The sequence below is a fragment of the Bos javanicus genome, chromosome 15 (genome assembly GCF_032452875.1).
Source record: "Bos javanicus breed banteng chromosome 15, ARS-OSU_banteng_1.0, whole genome shotgun sequence".
NCBI classification, from domain to species: Eukaryota; Metazoa; Chordata; class Mammalia; order Artiodactyla; family Bovidae; genus Bos; species Bos javanicus.
This window is the reverse complement of record NC_083882.1, coordinates 51871996-51889519: the sequence shown is the minus strand read 5'-3', so window position 1 is coordinate 51889519 and position 17524 is coordinate 51871996. Positions and strand designations below refer to the sequence as shown.

Here is a 17524-nt window from a genome sequence, read left to right as displayed (position 1 = left end):
TGTCTGAAAAACGATGTTCCACGTTTTAAGGGCACCATGTCCCAAAGAGTAGGGCTGAAGTCCAGCTTTGAGTGTTGTATTTTCTAAGGGACAGAAAGATTGTGTGTAGAGCTTGTGGACGTTAAATGCAGAGTTCTTTATTGTCAGCTGTGACACTGTATGTTATATAGAATAATTTTGATGTATGCTCTGAGCTCTCTAAAAACTGCAATGATGTCTTGGTAGATTAAGTGCTGAGTAACTTATCGAAGCTGGTAAATGAAGCCATTTCCCCTTTCTTCCTTCATCGTGGATATCTGATGTAATTAACCACCCTGACTCTTCTCTTGGGTTCCAGGTGCGTCGGGCTGACTGTCTGGTTTCACCAAGATGACGCTCCATGCCACCCGGGCGGCTGCACTCCTCACTTGGGTGAGTGGTCTTCCTCTGCTTTTGTGAGCCACACTTCTCCAGGAAGCTTGGGAGAGGTGAGAGAGGAGTTCTCTAGGAGTCAGAGCTATGTAGAGTCTTCTCCTCTCCAGATAAAGAAAACACAGTTTTCTTTTGCCTTTCCCTGTAGCTTTTTTTAAATTGGGGTATAATTGATTTACAATGTTGTGTTACTTTCAGGCGTACAGCAAAGTGAATCTGTTACACATATATCCACTCTTTTTAAGATTTTTTCCCCCATATAGTCCATTACAGAATATTGAGTAGAGCTCCCTGTGTTGTACAGTAGGTCCTTATTAATCATCTATTTTATGTGTAGCAGTGTGTTTCATCAGTCCTAATCTTCGAGTTTATTCCTTACCCCCTTGTAACCATAAGTTTATTTTCTATCTCTGTAGCTCTATTTTGGTTTTGTAGATAAGTTCATTTGTGGCCTCTTTTTAGGTTCCACATATAAATGGTATCATGTGGTACCTGTCTTTCACTGCCTGACTTACTTCATTTAGTATGAGAACCTCTAGGTTCATCCTTGTTGCTGCGGATGGCATTATTTTGTTCTTTTTATGGCTGAGTTCCCCTCAGTTTTTTAAAATTTATTTATTTATCTGTTGGCTGTGCTGGGCCTTCATTGCTTCAAGGGCTTTTTCTCTAGTTGCGACGAGAGGCGGCTACTCTGCAGTTGTGGTGCGTGGGCTTCTCATTGTGGTGGCTTCTCTTGTTGCAGTGTGTGGGCTCAGTAGTTGTGGCGCATGGGCTTAGTTACTCCGAGACATGTGGGATCTTCTGGGACCGGGTATCAAACCCATGTCTCCTGCATTGGCAGGTGGATTCTTTACCACTGAGCCACTAGGGAAGCCCTCCCCTTGGTATTTAACTTTGATTATTTCTGATGATGATGCTGCTGACAAGTGATCCATGCCTTCACTTGTATAGCTTAGAAAAGGCCTCTCTGAGGTATATATTCCCTTTCAGTGAAGGGAAGGGTGGCTGCAGAACAGCCCGGGAACCCATGTCTGCCCCCTCCATGTGCATGTTTCTTTCTTTTTTTTTTTTTTTTCTTTCACGTTTCTGTAAAAGGATTGATGCTGGATTTCGTTGACGTGTAGGGACTTTGGTCTTGAAAGACCTTTAATCTCAGGGCAAAGTTCTCCTTGCTTTCTTTACTGTGTTTCTGTCAGCTTCCATTGTCCTCCTAGTGCCTTGGTTACTTCACCAAAATTCTTCTGCTAGGTCTTTTCATATACTTCTGCCTAAGACAATGGCAAATGACAAAATAACGCTGAGCATTGGGAGCTTAAAGCTACAGAGAAACAGAAGCTGCACACAGTGTAATGATGACATGCGAGGATCTTAGAGGCAGACAGCCCAGCTTGGTTAGAATCGTTGCTCTGGCTTATCTGTGTGACCCAGGACAAGTTACTTAGCCTCTCAGCACCTCATTTTAAAAATGGAAATAATAATAATACCTCATGGAGTTATTATGAGAATATGAGATATGTCTGTAAAAAACACTTAAATATTAAAATATTGCCTGGGGGAATTCCCTGGCAGTCCAGTGGTTAAGACTCCATGCTTCTACTGCAGGGGCATGGATTTGATCTGTGGTTGGGGAACTAAGGTCCTGCATGCTGCACAGAGTGACCAATAAATAAATAAGTAAATAACACGTCACACAGAGTGACCAATAAATAAATAAATATGCTCCACAGAGTGGCTGATAAATAAATAAATAAAATGAGTAAGTACATACAGTACTGCCTGGGCATGCTATTTGGTAGAGGGTATTTTAGTAGTCACCCTAACTACTGATCAAAAAGACTAATTAAAGAGCCACCTTTAAGAAAAAATTACAGAATTAGGAAATGAATGTTTAATTTCCAAGTAAGGTGGATTTACTAAAACTGTCTTTATAAATCACTGTCGATTCTGTAGTCAGGAAATAATGTGTTTAGTGTCCAAAACGTGTGTTCTTAATCTTCAGCTTCTGAAATAGATGCAAATTTTAGTTGTATAGTTTAAGATGGGTGTTTTATATTTATATTTTTTATTTACATTTCAGTGTTTTATGTGTGTATTAGAAGCATTATCTCTTTCTTCTCTTGCCCAGGAAAAGACTGGTTGAGTAGTGTCTGTGTGCCTAGTTCAGTTGATTAAGTGATCTTTAGGGGTCCTTCAGCTGCATTGTTTTAAGTTTATCAGTTTATTTATATCGGTTTTAGGCTTGGTTTTATAGTGACTACTACAGTTTACCGAGAAGACACAAAAAAGACTGGTTTTATTTAACAGCAGATACTTGTATGCTTTTTTTGAAAAATCAGAATGAACGTACATTAATATATTAAAATATAGTTAGATACAATTTTTCAATTGAAATACGTTAGGCAGCTAAAGTGGATTTTATAACACTGTAGCAACATGGAATGGTGCTTGTTAGTGAGAGGAGTGGCATCCACACAGACGCATGCGTGTGACAGTCACAGCGGTGGTTTCTTTTTTAATGACCTAGGAAAAAGGAGAAAGAAATCAAAATGCTAGAAGTACAGGTATTAAAATACTAGAGTGAGTGGAATTTTTTGTTTTCCAAGTTTTCAGTAATTTATTTTCTAATGTAAAGATAAACCTATATTTTATTTAAATTGAAGTACGGCTTGAAATTATTCTGTACCCAGCAATTATAGTGAATAAATTGTTGTAGGGCATATAAGGAACTTTAAGATTCAGCAACCGTAAATGACCCTGGTAGCTAGAGATGAAGGAGCTTGTCTGCTTCCTCAGCTTTTAAATGATTTCCCATTTGAGAGCAAAATAATGCACAGGAAGGAAATATATTTTTATATCCATGAAAGAAACTGTTGCTGAGTTATTGCTTAATTGATATGAGATGAATCCTGATTCCTCAAGTTAAACTAGCTAACTGGTATGATTTTTTTCCAATCTTGTTAGTGAATGAGCATTCACAGCCCTTGAATGTATTTATGTAGGTTCAGATATTAAAAGAAGATAGTTTTTGGATGCTTAAGTCATTGTAGTCTCTTCATTTTCAACAGATAGAAAGGGACTGTGGCTTGGAATATTCAGAATCTTCTTTAAAAATGCACACGGGCCTTTTCTAATTAGATTAAGCACACACACACATGCACACACACCTGTGCCCCTAAAGGTGGTATAAATTATTATCTTTAAGAGTCCAATGAAAGGTTCTATTTTATATTCCACACTTAAATTTTTTTTTTACTTTCAATCCACTTTAATTTAGATTCATTTAGAAGTTCTCAATATAAAATTATTTAATGGAAATAAGTACTATCGTTTCTGTAACTGATGACTGGTTTTTTGTTTTTTTTTTCATTCTCATTCTCATGATTCTCCAGTGCAGTCAGCTAATTTAACTAAGAAGTAGAAGTATTGCTGGATCTGTTTCATTATTTTAATTTTTATTAACCATAGCAGAGCCTTGCATTTAGTCCTCTTATTTGATAATGTGTTCTTTCATCCACAATTTCATTTGAACACACACTGGCCCCCTAAGGTAGGTAAGTTTGACAAGGGAGAAAATAGGCGCAGAAAGAAACAAAATTGGTAACAAATGTTCCTGGCAAGTTAGTGGATGTAGGAGCTGGATTCAAAATCCTTGTCTGGGAGCCTCTTCTAGTGCCTGTTGAAGAGCACATTTGAGGGGGAGGGACAAATTAGGGGTATGGGATTAACTGCTACACTAAATAGATAAGCACCAAGGATATACTGCATAGCACAAGGAATTATTTGCAGTGTTTTGTAATAACCTATCATGCAGGATAATCTGCAAAAATACTGAATCACTGTGAAACAATTTTGTCAATCAGCTACTTCAATTAAAAAAAATAAAGAGTACATTTAATAGAATGTACTCATTTGCGCATAACTGCTACTCTGAAGTTTTTAAAAATACCTTGTAAAGCAGGATATGTCTCCCTTCTCCTTCAGTCTTGCATATGTGATTGACTGACTTAGCAAACTCTTCCTTCCTAATAAGGAATCGCAAAGGTAAACTTTAGCCCAGACTTCTGCACTTGGTACCAGTGGAATTTATGAGGTTTTCCTGTAGAAGTCAACCATGCATGCTTGTTGAATACCCTGTGTACCTGGTTCATCTATGTGTGACTGCTGGTGAACTTTCTAGCGGCAAAGACTGAGTTAGATGAATGCCTGCCTGAAGGCCAGGAACGGGAAAGGTGATGGAATCTGAATTGACACGTTTTTCTTTGGGGTTTGTAGCTCTGCATTTCCTTCCTCCCTCCTTTTTTCTTTGTTGTCGTGTGTTCCCATCGTTTCTCCCTGCCTCAGCCAAAGTTTCATGTCTGGAAAGAATTTAAAAATGCGTCTATTATGAGATTTTATATCTGTGTGGGAGTATATAAAATATACCTGATATTTAATATCAACTTTAAGTGGATACAAAATTCAGATTTCAAGAGCTATAAAATCAAGAGATACAAAGGGCTGTAAATATAACATCTGAGCTGTAAACATTCAAGAAATACAAAGGGCTATATAAAAAAAGCCTTTCTTTTTCCTACCCCTCACTCCCACCCTCAGGTTCCTCTCTTGGGGTACAAGTTTCTTTCATTCTTTCTAGAACCATTTTATGCCCAATTACATTTAAAATACACCTGAGTGCTGGAACATTCTAGGAGAACTTAAGCTCTTATTCAAAGGATAAGAAGCCAAAGGAAGGACTCTGAGAGCAGTTTTCAGGTGGCCTTTAGTGGATGAGTTGGTGCAGCAACATTCCTTTGCTGAAATTAAAAGTCCTAGAATCGCCTGTTCCTGCATTCCTTTAGCTGCAACTATAGGCACTCAGAAGGGGCACTAGCAGGAAAGAACCTGCCTGCCAATGCAGTGAGACATAAGAGATGCGGGTTCGATCCCTGGGTTGGGAAGATCTCCTGGAGAAGGGAATAGCAACCCACTCCGGTATTCTTGCCTGGAGAATTCCATAGACAGAGGAGCCTTGCGGGGTACAGTCCAGGGGGGCGCAGAGAGTTGGGTACGACTGCAGCAACTTAGGACGCACACAGGCACTCAGAACAAGCAGAGTTGCCAACACCTGGGGAAAGGAGCAAACCCCAGGGCTTTTTGCACTAGACGGTTTCACCAAGTGCTTCCCTTTGCCTCGCAGGTGAACAGTCTGCGCCTGGCTGACCCGGTGGAGGCTGTGCTGCAGCTGCAGGACTGCGGCGTCTTCATCAGGATCATTGACGGCATGTAAGTCTGCACTGCCTTCCCTGCAGCCTCTAGTGCAGCTGTAGGCTGCGGTGGGAACTGCATCTGTTTCCTTTCCTGGCTGGCCAGAGAGCGCCACCGGATTGGAACGTCTTCCAGTCACTGTGTGTCTCTACGAGAGAGGTTTCACTCTGGTCCCGTCTTGAGGCTTCCTCGCTCTTTCGTAGGAGAGCTGCCACGTCTCTGTTCTCTGGGAGCCTGCCCTGGCATTCCCTGTCCTCTTGTCTCAACAAGAGTCTTCTACAGCCCTCCTTATCTCACAAGATCATCCTTACCTCACAAACCCTCTTTGCAACCTTTGGGGCCAGAAAGAAGAAAGGGGAAGCTCATAAACTTGAGAGAAAGAAGCAGGACCTAAAAATCTTTTAACTTGTTAGCGCTGCACAGATTTATGCCTTTCTAACCCATTAGTGCATTTCTGGGGTTTTCACCTACCTCATTTAACTTATTCTCTGAGGTCAGTTAGCATTTGGTAAGCTGCTTGTCATGTAGCCAGGATCTCAGTTTAGGCCTCTTCGTTTTAGATCTATCTTTAGCACATTTCCTTTGAACTTCACAATTATCTGCGAAATGAGTGGAGTGGGCCCTCCTTCTCTTGCCTCACCTTTCTGGAACCCAGCAAAGATGGGTCAAGCCATAACCTATATTTATCTTTTTAAAGCTCATATGGTTCATCTTGTTTCCTGTACCCTCAACTTTAAGGAATTATGAAGGGCAGACTGACTGACCTTTTACTTCTTTGTGCTATGGGCAAAAGTACAGGCAAACCATGATGTAAGGAATTGGGGGGACAGTGGAGAGGACCGACTTTCCCAGTTTAAAGGAAAGCACAATAGATGCTGAGTCCCCCAGACCAAGATCTGAAGTGTTGAGGCGTCCTATGTGGCTCAGTGATAATCTGCAATGCAGGAAACACAGGTTCGATCCCTGGGCCAAGAAGATCTCCTGGAGGAAGAAATGGCAACCCACTCCAGTATTCTTGCCTGGGAAATGCCATGGAGACAGGAGCCTGGCGGGCTATAGTCCGTGGGATCGCAAGAGTCAGACACGACTGAGCGACTGAGCACGCACACACCTGTATGCGTTGTATCCACACACAGAATGGGGGAACTGGAATTCAGCATCTCTGTGAAGCAGGTTGGCTGCATTTATAGGCAGCAGCTCACTGACAGGGAAACAAGGTAGAACTGAACTTGTCAAAGGCAGGGTCTGGGTCTAATTCATCTTCAGGTCCTCTACACCTAACTTAGGACTGCAGTGATTAGTTTTAATTAATGTTTGTTAGGTGAAAATGAGTGAATGAACATATAGTTGATATTCTAGTGGGGCTGAGTGCCCCCACGACAGATGTGTTTGCTAGAGTGGGTTTTTTTGGTTTTTTAATCTTTTGAGATTTATATTGATAATGAGATGTCTAATATGATTTCTTAAAGGTCCCTTTGGCTCTGACTGGCCCACTTGCCTTAGTGAAGGAAGCCACTGTATTTCTTATTTTGGTACAGACACTGCCATTTTCTTTTCTTTTGGTTGCACTGCATGGATTATGGGAGCTTAGTGTCCTGATCAGGGTTAGAATCTGGGCCCTGGTAGTGAAAGTGCTGAGCCCTGATCACTGGACTGCCAGGGAATTCCTGGACACCATTTTTTTTCCCGGTTACCCAGACACGGGACATTTCAGCATCATTTTGAATTCTCCCCTCACCTGGGCACTGATTTCTAATGTCACCATCTTCTCAGTTTGTCCTTTCAGGAGATTTCTCACATCCCTTCCTCTGCCTCTGGATACCAGACTCTCATGACTTCATTCTTCTCTAACCTATTCTTAGTCCTGGGTATCCCTGTAGTGTGATCTCAAGACCTTCCTCCATCCTGCTTTCAAAACTGTGTGCTCAACAGCTCATGGATCTCAGCAACTCTTCATTGCCAAGAGGTTGAAATCTAAAAACTTCAGTTTGGGTATTCAGAGCTTTCAATCAGGGGCCCATTTCTTCCCTCCAGTCTTGTGTCTTGCTCATTTCTACCTCTACACCCCACTCTGTTTTGCTTTTTTTTTTTGATCTTGTAGACTTTCCTAAATTCTGACCTTTGTTAATTGCATCATCATGGTACTTCGTAACTTGTTCTTCCCCTTGTTGCCTATAAACTGGTAATTAGATCTAAATTTAATTAGCTTAAGATTTTTTTTCAAGGATACTTCATAGATGGAGTTGTGTACCACCTGTAAGTCAGCATTTTGTAACTCATAATGTAACTAGTAACCATTTTGCAAACCCTAATGAAAGCAGTAGATCTAGGCAACTAACATCAATGGCCAGTAAAACCATTAGGCTGGCAGTAACTAACCTACAATTTAATTTTAACATCACCAAAGGAGAGACAGCCAGGTATGACTTGTAACAGATACTAGTGTGCAGCATGGATGGATCAAGCTTTTGCTTTTGAGGAGATAAATTTCCTTGCCTGATGACAAAAGCAGTAGATGTGTCCAGGGGTACGGATGTATATCCCTGGTTTAGCCACTGTAAGTTTATAACCCAGTGGGAAATTTGCATAAGGCAGGTCAAAATTTCAATATGCCCATTTTCCAAGTTATTTTCTAAGGTGCTGCCTGAGCTTTAGATTAGAAGAGACAGGTGGGGAGAAGAGTAGCAGTGGGGAGAGAGTGAGTGCGTGTGTTGGATGGAAGTGCTACTGAAATCCCAGGTTAACCCTGATCACAGATACTGGGCAATGCTGACCAACTTTCTATGGGAAAACGTTATTGGTGAATGTGTTCTGGCTGATTCGTTTGTGATGCTCCTACTGTTGCTAACAGAAATCAGACAGCTGGTTCTCAGGGAAAGACAGCGGAGGAGGGCTAGGTTGGCAGCGGATAGAATCTGTGGGAATTGAACAAATGCTTGTTCCTTGGCCACTTGGCTTTCTCTCTCAGAAAATTCATTAGAGTCAATGCCTCTGACAAGTTTCTCCATTTTTCTGTGTGTGAATTCAGTTCAGTTCAGTCGCTCAGTCGTGTCCGACTCTTTGTAACCCCATGAATTGCAGCACGCCAGGCCTCCCTGTCCATCACCAACTCCCGGAGTTCACTAAGATTCACGTCCATCGAGTCAGTGATGCCATCCAGCCATCTCATCCTCTGTTGTCCCCTTCTCCTCCTGCCCTCAATCCCTCCCAGCATCAGAGTCTTCCAATGAGTTAACTCTTCGCATGAGGTGGCCAAAGTACTGTAGTTTCAGCTTTAGCATCATTCCTTCCAAAGAAATCCCAGGGCTGATCTCCTTCAGAATGGACTGTGTGTGAATAGCCTGAACGAAATAGGCTATCCCATCTCTTTGATATCTGCAAATCAAAGTTCAGTGGAGGCATTTTCCCAGAAAACTTAAAGCCCTGATATTTGCCTTACTGATGTTGATCTCTGCTCATCCCAGTTAAAAGCATTCCTCATCGGTCAGTCAGCCCATACGTACTCAGCACCTGCTGTATTCCTACCTTTCAGCTCACACAGAGTGGTCACTTATAAATGATGTGCATGGGTCTGTGAGTGTTGTAGGAATGCCTGAGAAGGAGGGGGAGACATGACTAGCAGTGGTTCTGTTTGGCTTCCTGCCAGAGATGAGACTTGAATGCAGTCTTCTTAAAGGATGGGCTGTGTTTCCCCAGGACCAGCGTTCTCCAAAGCATGTTCCTTGCAACTGTGCTATATCAGGGGCTCAGTGGTAAAAAAATGGGTTTTGTGGTCAGATATGTTTAGGAAATAATGCGTATTATGCCTTCTTCTTTAGAAAATGTTCAGTTGGGTTTAACCCAGTATTTCTCAAACATTTAACCGAAGTACCATGTTTATTTTTTTTATCAAATGGAATACACTTAGTTAAATTACTACTCTGTGATGAGGCAAAGAAAGAGTCACAACATTCCACAATGTGGGTGGGTAGGGAGGATGGCTCTTTTGGGAGTCTGAGGAGATTAGCATCTCTGAAGGAATTTGTAGGTGTCCCTAATCACAGACCAGCTACCCAGAGTGCTGCTTGTGGGGCTTCCGTTGGAAGAAGCCTTTGTAATCACTCTGGAGCTGGACAGAGTAACTCCCAGTCTTGGCTGGGATGCTTCTGTGCTTTGCAGGGGGATTCTCAAGTCTGCCCTGCCCTCTGGAAAGTTGATTGAAACCTGGAGATGTGGGATCTGAATAACAGGAGGCCTTTTAATCAGTATCTTCATCTGTAGCCTCGATTGAAAAGTCAGCTTTCTAACTTCTAAATGAGGGTAGTCACTGCTGAAAATGAAACTGCATTTAGCCAAAAGGGCTGGGGCCAGGCCTGTATGAGAGCGCCCCCTGCTGCTCCCTGCCGTCCTTGCTCTTCACACTTCACTCGCCTTTCCACTTAAACCAGCGTCGCGAAGGTCACAGATCAAGAGTGATCGTCCCTTGGCCTGGCCCCTCAGAGGCCACCTCAGCCTTCAGCCTCGTGAGTGTTGAACTTTGCCGGGCCACTTGAGAGCCTTGTTCCCATCTGCTCTGTCAGTTCTTGGATCTGATTTCCTGTTTCCATAGTCCTCTCACTCTAGCCGCACACATAGTGCGCCCGCACTTGTCCTCTTGTCACGCGTTCCTAGGCGTCCTGACCTTTTACACTGAGTCCTTCCGGACTATTGACCCCAACTTCCCCTCCATCTGTGCTCCTCCATCACTTCTCGGCCTGCTTCCCACAGAGCTTTTCCATATTCACAAATGGGGTGGCAGAGTGCCGTCTTTTCCAGGAGGGCCTCAGGCCTCAAGTCCCCACTTCTCAGCCACCACACAGTTCCTTCTGGGTAAATGGTGTCTTCTCCCCTGCTTCCAGCGCCTGGCCTGGCTCTCCATCAGATCCAACAGAGACCCAGCCTGAAGGGATGGGAAGGTGGTAGGTAATGCAGTAGCCAGGAGGGAAGGCTGGCCAAGTACTCTGGTTCTAACACTTGTTCTTTTTCTAGCCTTGGCACTGATGAGGGGCAGCAAATCCTGCAGCGGCCGGTGCCGGAGAGACTGGAGTTTGTGTGCAGTTTTCTGCAGAGTAAGCACCTTTCTTCCTGGCTGGGAAGGAGCTGCTTCCTGGGGCTCGGGCAGCCAGAAGAACCAGGTCTCAGGTGTCGGGAGGGGCAGAGGCTTGAGGCCGCCCACTGTGTGCCACCGAGATGAGTATGGCCAGGGTGGCTTCTCTGAGTCTGGCCTGCACCAGTTGGGGGAGAGTATCACTACAGTCCCAGAGTATGAGTCTGGGATCCAGGTGGAGCAGGGGGTTGATTCTGGGGACTCATTACCTGGGGTTCCCATTCCTTCCACTGCAAGGAGACAGAAAGATCCATGTTACCTTCTTCCCCTTGCTGGGAGAACAGTTTGCCATGGTAACCCTAAGTTAATTGCGTAAGTGATAGGTATAGGGGCACAGGCAGGGCAAGAGAGAGATCTTGCCCTTCTGTTCTACTGTTCGTGTGACCTTTCTAGACATGGGTTCCCTGTCTATAAAATGAAGATGATTAATAATTGCTCTTAAGATTGACGTGCAGAGTAAATAAAGATACATGCAAAGCTTCTAGTGGGCTTCCCAGGTGGTGCCAGCAGTAAAGAAACTCCCTGCCAATGCAGTGAGACATAAGAGATGCAGGTTTGATCCCTGCGTTGGGAAGATCCCCTGGAGGAATGCATAGCAACCACTCCAGTATTCTCGCCTGCAGAATCCCATGTACAGAAGAACCTGCGGGCTACAGTCCACAGGGTCAGAAAGAGTCAGGTGCACCTGAACAGCTGAGCACACGGGCAGTCAGAGCTTCCAGCGCAGTGCTTGTCAGCCCCTCCCCCATAAGGCTGTGGACACAGTTCTCACCTTTGATCCAGGCGCTCTCTGCCATCCCCAACTCAAGAGGCTTATCAGAAAGGTGATGATGGATTAAGATAAAGCAGGGTATTAGTAATTGAGCCCAGCCCCCCTGGCAGCATAAGAAGCAGGTATCCCCCCCCAACCCTGGTCTGACTCAGCTGCAGGCAGGCTTCCTCTGCACCCTCAGTTGGAAGGAGACTCTACAGTGACCTAGAATCTGGGCTCCTTCCTCTGTGGTGCTGAGGGGGAGTTGGTGTGTGGGTGGGTGAGTGCTATGTCAGGCCCCAAATCTGCTGTGAATTCCCAGCCTGTTTTCTCCTTGAACTGTCCCTGTAGTCCTTGGACTAGCCCAGGATAGAATTAACTTCAGGTGGAAATGTGCGTGTCGTCTCCTGGCCCCACCAGCCGTTCTGTTCCTCTGACTGCGAGGTGTTCTGATTATCTCAGGGATGGTTCTAGGAAATTCACCTTGTTTTCTATATTATTGTCATTACAGAAAACCGAAAACATCCCTCTTCTGCAGAATGCTTGGTGTCAGTGCAGAAGGTGATGGAGGGCTCAGAGCTGGAGCTAGCGAAGGTACCTGTGGAAAACGAACCTGATGGGGGTGAGAGGGTGGCACCAGAGGGGCCTTCGGGGGGGCCTTCTCTCAACCCACAAGTGGTGGGGGCTTTATTTCTGAGCCTTGTGGAGGTTGGTGGTAGGTCTAGGCAGCCACCTAGCTGAGGCTTGATTCAGTCAAGGATTTTAGCCCATCCTAATGACCAAGAGGTTTACTGGACCATTACTGTGGCCTCTGTGGACAGCTGTCAAGAGTCAGGCCTTAGCCGGCTGTTGTCATATTTTTCTTTTTAGCTCAATCCAGTTCACTCCCCTTCTGTTTCTGGGTGCTGTCGTATGAAGGATGCCTTAGGTGTCATACCCTGGGTCCCATGAGTGCAGGGATTCTGGCTCCTGGCTTTTTGCACAGTGAGCACTGAATCCTCGATCAAGAGGGATGGGGTGGGGAGAGAGGTGGGAGGGGGTTCAGGACGGGTGACACATGTACACCTGTGGCTGATTCATGTCAACGTATGGCAAAAACCACCACAGTATTGTAATTAGCCCCCAATTAAATAATTTTTTTAAAAAGAAGAAAAGTGTTTCCTGATACAGTTAAGGGCAGCGGCCTGAGGCTGCTGAATTCTGGGAGAGCTCGGAGTCCCCAGAACAGGGCAGGGGTTGGGGCCTGAGCAGAGAGGCAGCCCTGCTCAGCAGCCCCTCCTGCTTGCTCCTAGGTGGCCATGCTGCTGCTGTACCACTCCTCCATGAGCTCCAGGAGTCTCAGGGACTGGGAGCAGTTTGAATACAAGATTCAGGTAAGCCCTGCGCGTCCATCCCACCCAGCAGGCTTGCTTGCTCATGTTTCACCCCATGCCAGTTGTTTTTCTCTAAACAACATGCATTGTTCTTTTTAAACATTATGTTATAGTAGTAACAGCCATTCAGTATAGAAAGTCTGGAAAATACCGAGAAGCACAAAGAAGGAAATAACAGTTGCTGGTAATGGCATTCTCAGCAGTAACTGCGGACTTTTAAAGAATATACGTCCAGGCCCTTTTCACGTACATGTGTTTAACTGTACCTGTACGTGAACTATGTTTAGATAATACATAGAAACTATTTTTCCTTCTTGTGTGTGCTTCTGAATGTTTAAGTGGGTGTTTTACACAGACTGTCACTCCATTTCACCCTCCTTTCCTCTAGTAGGACGGATCAGTGAGGGCGTCTTTATCTATCGTGACAATCTAGCTCAGAGCGGTTGCCCCTCTTCCCTCCTCTGCATGGTCCCTAAGTGAAGGGGAGTGGGTGCATCTGCTTCATTAGAGAAGGAACTACCTGCCGTGCAGTCCTGATGTTGTCCTTGCTTCCTGCGTGAGCAGCTGTGCTTTGTTTAGAGCAGCAGCAGCTGGGATGCCAGCGGGCCACGTCAGGGACTGGCAGGGCGGTGTCCGGAGAGCTGCGGCCTTGCACGTAGTGGTGGAAGTGTTGAGTTCACCCCCTTTCGTACTCACTTAGCTCGTGGCTTGTCACAGGTCGGGGTTGTAATGCTGTGGGAGGAACAAGTGGCTCCTTCCTTCCTTTAACGTTTTCTCTGCTTTAAGCTGATCATAGACCAGGTAGAAAGAAATTCTAAAGAAATAAGGAAAATGGCCAGAGAAGTCAGATCAACTCTGTAGCTTTGGAATTCAGACAGCGAAGGCAAGATTTTACAGCTGAGCTGGTGGTTAAGCCCTGCATGAGCCCCAAAGGTGTTTTCACTCAGACAGAGAACAGCAGTAAGGGCCAGCTGGGAGGGGCCAACAGAGTTCTGTGTAAAAGCTTTCTGACTGGGCTGCTTTGCTTACCTATTCTCATCTCATGGTCAGGAGTGAAGTCAGGTTGGACTTCTGTCTGATCCTGGGTGCATCTTTGGGGGAAATGAGGGGCTGGGGACGAGTAGAGTGGAATGTCTTTGGTGGGACATTCCGGACTGGACCATGGGGCTCTGAGGGCAGGGATGGGTTCCAGCAGACTCTTAGGGCACCTCCAGGATGGTGCCCTCCATCCCTGCAGGCCTCCCGAACACCTCAGTGATGCTCTTTCTCTGTCTGTGGCCCAGGCTGAGTTAGCCGTCATTCTCAAATTCGTGCTGGACCATGAGGATGGGCTAAATCTAAATGAAGACTTGGAGAGCTTCTTGCAGAAAGGTAAGTAGGGGCCATTCCTGACGATCCCGTCTTTTCTGAGCTGGGGACTGCTAGGATCCTGAGTTGTCGGGAAGTTCTGGGGGTTTGTCCCCACACAGGGCGCTGAGTAGGTGCTTAGGAAACGTGTGGAACATGGAGTGACATGACTTCTGGCCATGTTGCCTTCATCCCAGTTTCCACAGAGCTCCTCCTTGTGCCTGGCAGCAGCTCAGCAGGACATTTGTAAGTGATCATGTCTGCTGTCAGTTCTCCTGGTTTACCCCACTACCCACATGTACATCTTGTTTTGTTTTTTATTGTTTAAACAGTCATTACTCTTGACTTACAAGCTGGAAGTACACAGTTTTAGAAGACTGTTATTCCTTACATATTGTTCGTGTTCTAGGTGGGAAGGCAGATACATAAACCAGAATATATGATGAGAAAAAAGTGCTAGAACAGGGAGGTATTGAATCTACCAGGCATCTTGCTGGAAGTACAGTCAAGAGTGAGAGTGCTGCCTGTTGGGAAGAGCCATCTAACGACGACAGGTGTCTGGTGGCAGGTCTCGGCACATTCACCCAGCCCCTGGATTTGGTATTCCTTGTGTTCAGGTTCCCCGTGAGCAACTTCAGGTGGAGATGTTGTAGATGTGGGTGTAGAATGCAGGAGAGGGCTCTGGGCCAGGCTGTGGGCTTGCACGTTGGTATATGGATGGCCACTGAGGCCTTGGGCACTGTGGGCAGAGCATGCAGGCCCCATAAGAACTCTGGGGCTTGGTGGGCAGGTGGGTGGGAGAGGAAGGAGCGGGTGTGGGAGAGGGAGCCCGGGTGTTAGAGGCAGGAGGGCCTTGTGAAGGTCGCCATGAGAGCCAAGAAAAGAGGAGATTTTGAGAAAGAAGTCATGCTGGCAGTGCACGATTTCAGAATGAGGGTTTCAGTGAGGAGGCTGCTGGCTCTGACTTGAGAGGCCACTGGGACTGAGAGGAGTCTGCTCAGGGTTGGCTTGAGGGGAAAAGCGTGAGCGCTTGGTCCGGTCTCTTGAGTACAGAGTCTGGGCAGGGAAGCCCTGTACATTGGCTTAGGGCACTGACTGCTGGATAACCCAGACCCCAGGCTTCAAGCTCTGCCCAGCCTTCTTCTGCAGCTGACATATAAGTGTCTGGATTCATCCCCACTAAGGCAAGTTCTCAAATAGCATAAAGATGCAAATCTGTCCACCTCTTACTGACCTCTCTGTGGCTTGTCTGCTCCTTCCACTCCAGCTCCTGTCCCTTCCCCTCGTTCCAGCACCATCTCTGAAGAGCTCTCTCCACCCAGCCACCAGGCCAAGAGGGAGGTTCACTTCCTAGAGCTCCAGAAAGTTGCCTCTTCCAGCGGGAACAAGTATGTGCTGTGCCTCTTCTCCCAGGATGGGAGGCCCTCGACACCCAGCGCTCGGATCCCTGCCTCCAAGGGGCCAAACTGTTGACCAGCCCCTGAGTCATCAGAGAGCTTGGAGTATCTTACAGACCTGTGACGTCCTCCCCTATGTCAGGATCAGTGGGGGACTTGGTTGGGATCTGTCCTGGGCAAAAGGCCTGTCAAAGACTGGTCCTTGTTTATGGGATTTCTTGCTTTCTTGAAGACTAGGCTAAATTCCCTTAGTGCAGTTCTGTAAAGGCAAAGAGAATGCCCTCCTTTTGCAGCTGTGGGGGGTGGGGAGGCATAGAGAAATTAAGACTTGAAGAAAGAAGAGGAGCTTTCTCTAGGTCACGTCATAAAGCACGAGGTAGCACTGCAGGCAGAACCCAGGTATTTGGGCCTCGCCCCCGTGCGCATACCCACAGAGCCCCCTGACCCCCACCCGCGGCTTTGGTTGCTTCCACCCTCAAGTCTTGGGCTCTGACCATGGCATCTGGGCCATCTCCTTCCGCAGCTTCCTCTCAGGTTCTCCAGCCTCCCCCATGGGTGACATCTTGCAGACCCCACAGTTCCAGATGAGGCGGTTAAAGAAGCAGCTTGCAGATGAGAGAAACAATCGAGACGAGCTGGAGCTGGAGTTGGCTGAGAACCGCAAGCTCCTCACCGAGAAGGGTAGGTACCTGGCTCGCTGGCGGATGTGTGTGGACGGGCAGCATTCAGGATTTTCATCTGGGAAGGTCTGGGCTTGTCTGAGGTGTGGCCCTTCTGCCTTCTGTGTTGTCTCCTCTGCTGGCCCAGGAGCCGAGCTCCTCCCTGGGCCCACTGGCTGACCCCTGGAAGCTGGTGCTATCCGTGCCCCGCTCCTTCTTTCCCTGGACCAGCTGCCCCCTCCCTCCTCCCTCCTCGCTCCTCCCCTCATCCTGGGTTGAGTCCTCTCCTCTCCTCCGGGGCAGATGCGCAGATAGCCATGATGCAGCAGCGCATTGACCGCCTCGCTCAGCTCAACGAGAAGCAGGCGGCCAGTCCGCTGGAGCCCAGGGAGCTGGAGGAGCTACGTGGCAAGAACGAGAGGTACGGTTCTCCTGCTGTCCTTCTGCGCCTGGCACAGCGGCCATGTGCTCTTTCTTCACTGGCCCCCTCTCTCGCAGCCTCACTGTGCGGCTGCATGAAACTCTGAAGCAGTGCCAGGACCTGAAGACAGAGAAGAGCCAGATGGATCGCAGAATTAACCAGCTTTCTGAGGAGAATGGGGACCTTTCCTTTAAGGTGAGAGTTGGGGTTTCTGGTCCACACCTGGAAGCCTGGTGCAGCTGAGTTGGTCTGTACAATTCCCCTAGAGGATTGAGGAGAGTGTCCTCATTCCTTAATTGGCTACTGCCAGGGACGGACTGGCTGGTGGCCGTAAATTTTGATTAGTAGTCCTGCGCTCAACAGGCAGACAGCAGTGGTTCTGGCAGTTTTGACCCTGTGTGACGGGGGTTCCCTCTTGTCTGTCTCAGCTGCGAGAGTTTGCCAGTCACCTGCAGCAGCTCCAGGGGGCCCTCAACGAACTGACAGAAGAGCACAGCAGGGCCACTCAGGAGTGGATGCAGAAGCAGGCGCATCTGGACAAGGAGCTCGGCACAGCCCTGCAGGACAAGGTAGCCCTCTGCTGTGGGAAGTCAGGGCCGCGGCCTTGACCACATGCCCAAAGCTGAATGTCGTTTACCTCTGTGGGACCTTTGGACTTCCCTGGTGGCTCAGATGGTAAAGCGTCTGCCTCCAATGCAGGAGACCGGGTTCAGTCCCTGGGTTGGGAAGATCTCCCGGAGAAGGAAATGGCAACCCACTCCAGTATTCTTGCCTGGAAAATCCCATGGATGGAGGA

The 17524-nt window shown here is 46.8% G+C and overlaps 1 protein-coding gene across 9 annotated transcripts in view; it reads left to right on the top strand.

The window, feature by feature from the left end:
* The window catches only part of NUMA1 (nuclear mitotic apparatus protein 1), a 72044-nt gene that overhangs the window by 40495 nt on the left and 14025 nt on the right, over positions 1-17524 (top strand). For all 9 annotated transcript variants that reach the window (XM_061380689.1, XM_061380697.1, XM_061380694.1 and 6 more), the window contains exons 2-12: positions 338-411; positions 5588-5673; positions 10663-10742; positions 12043-12125; positions 12824-12904; positions 14188-14275; positions 15519-15639; positions 16172-16329; positions 16611-16728; positions 16806-16923; positions 17157-17297. In XM_061380689.1, the coding sequence (XP_061236673.1) occupies positions 370-411; positions 5588-5673; positions 10663-10742; positions 12043-12125; positions 12824-12904; positions 14188-14275; positions 15519-15639; positions 16172-16329; positions 16611-16728; positions 16806-16923; positions 17157-17297 (1116 nt within the window). In that variant the 5' untranslated portion in view covers positions 338-369. The remainder of the gene's footprint in view (positions 1-337; positions 412-5587; positions 5674-10662; positions 10743-12042; positions 12126-12823; positions 12905-14187; positions 14276-15518; positions 15640-16171; positions 16330-16610; positions 16729-16805; positions 16924-17156; positions 17298-17524) is intronic.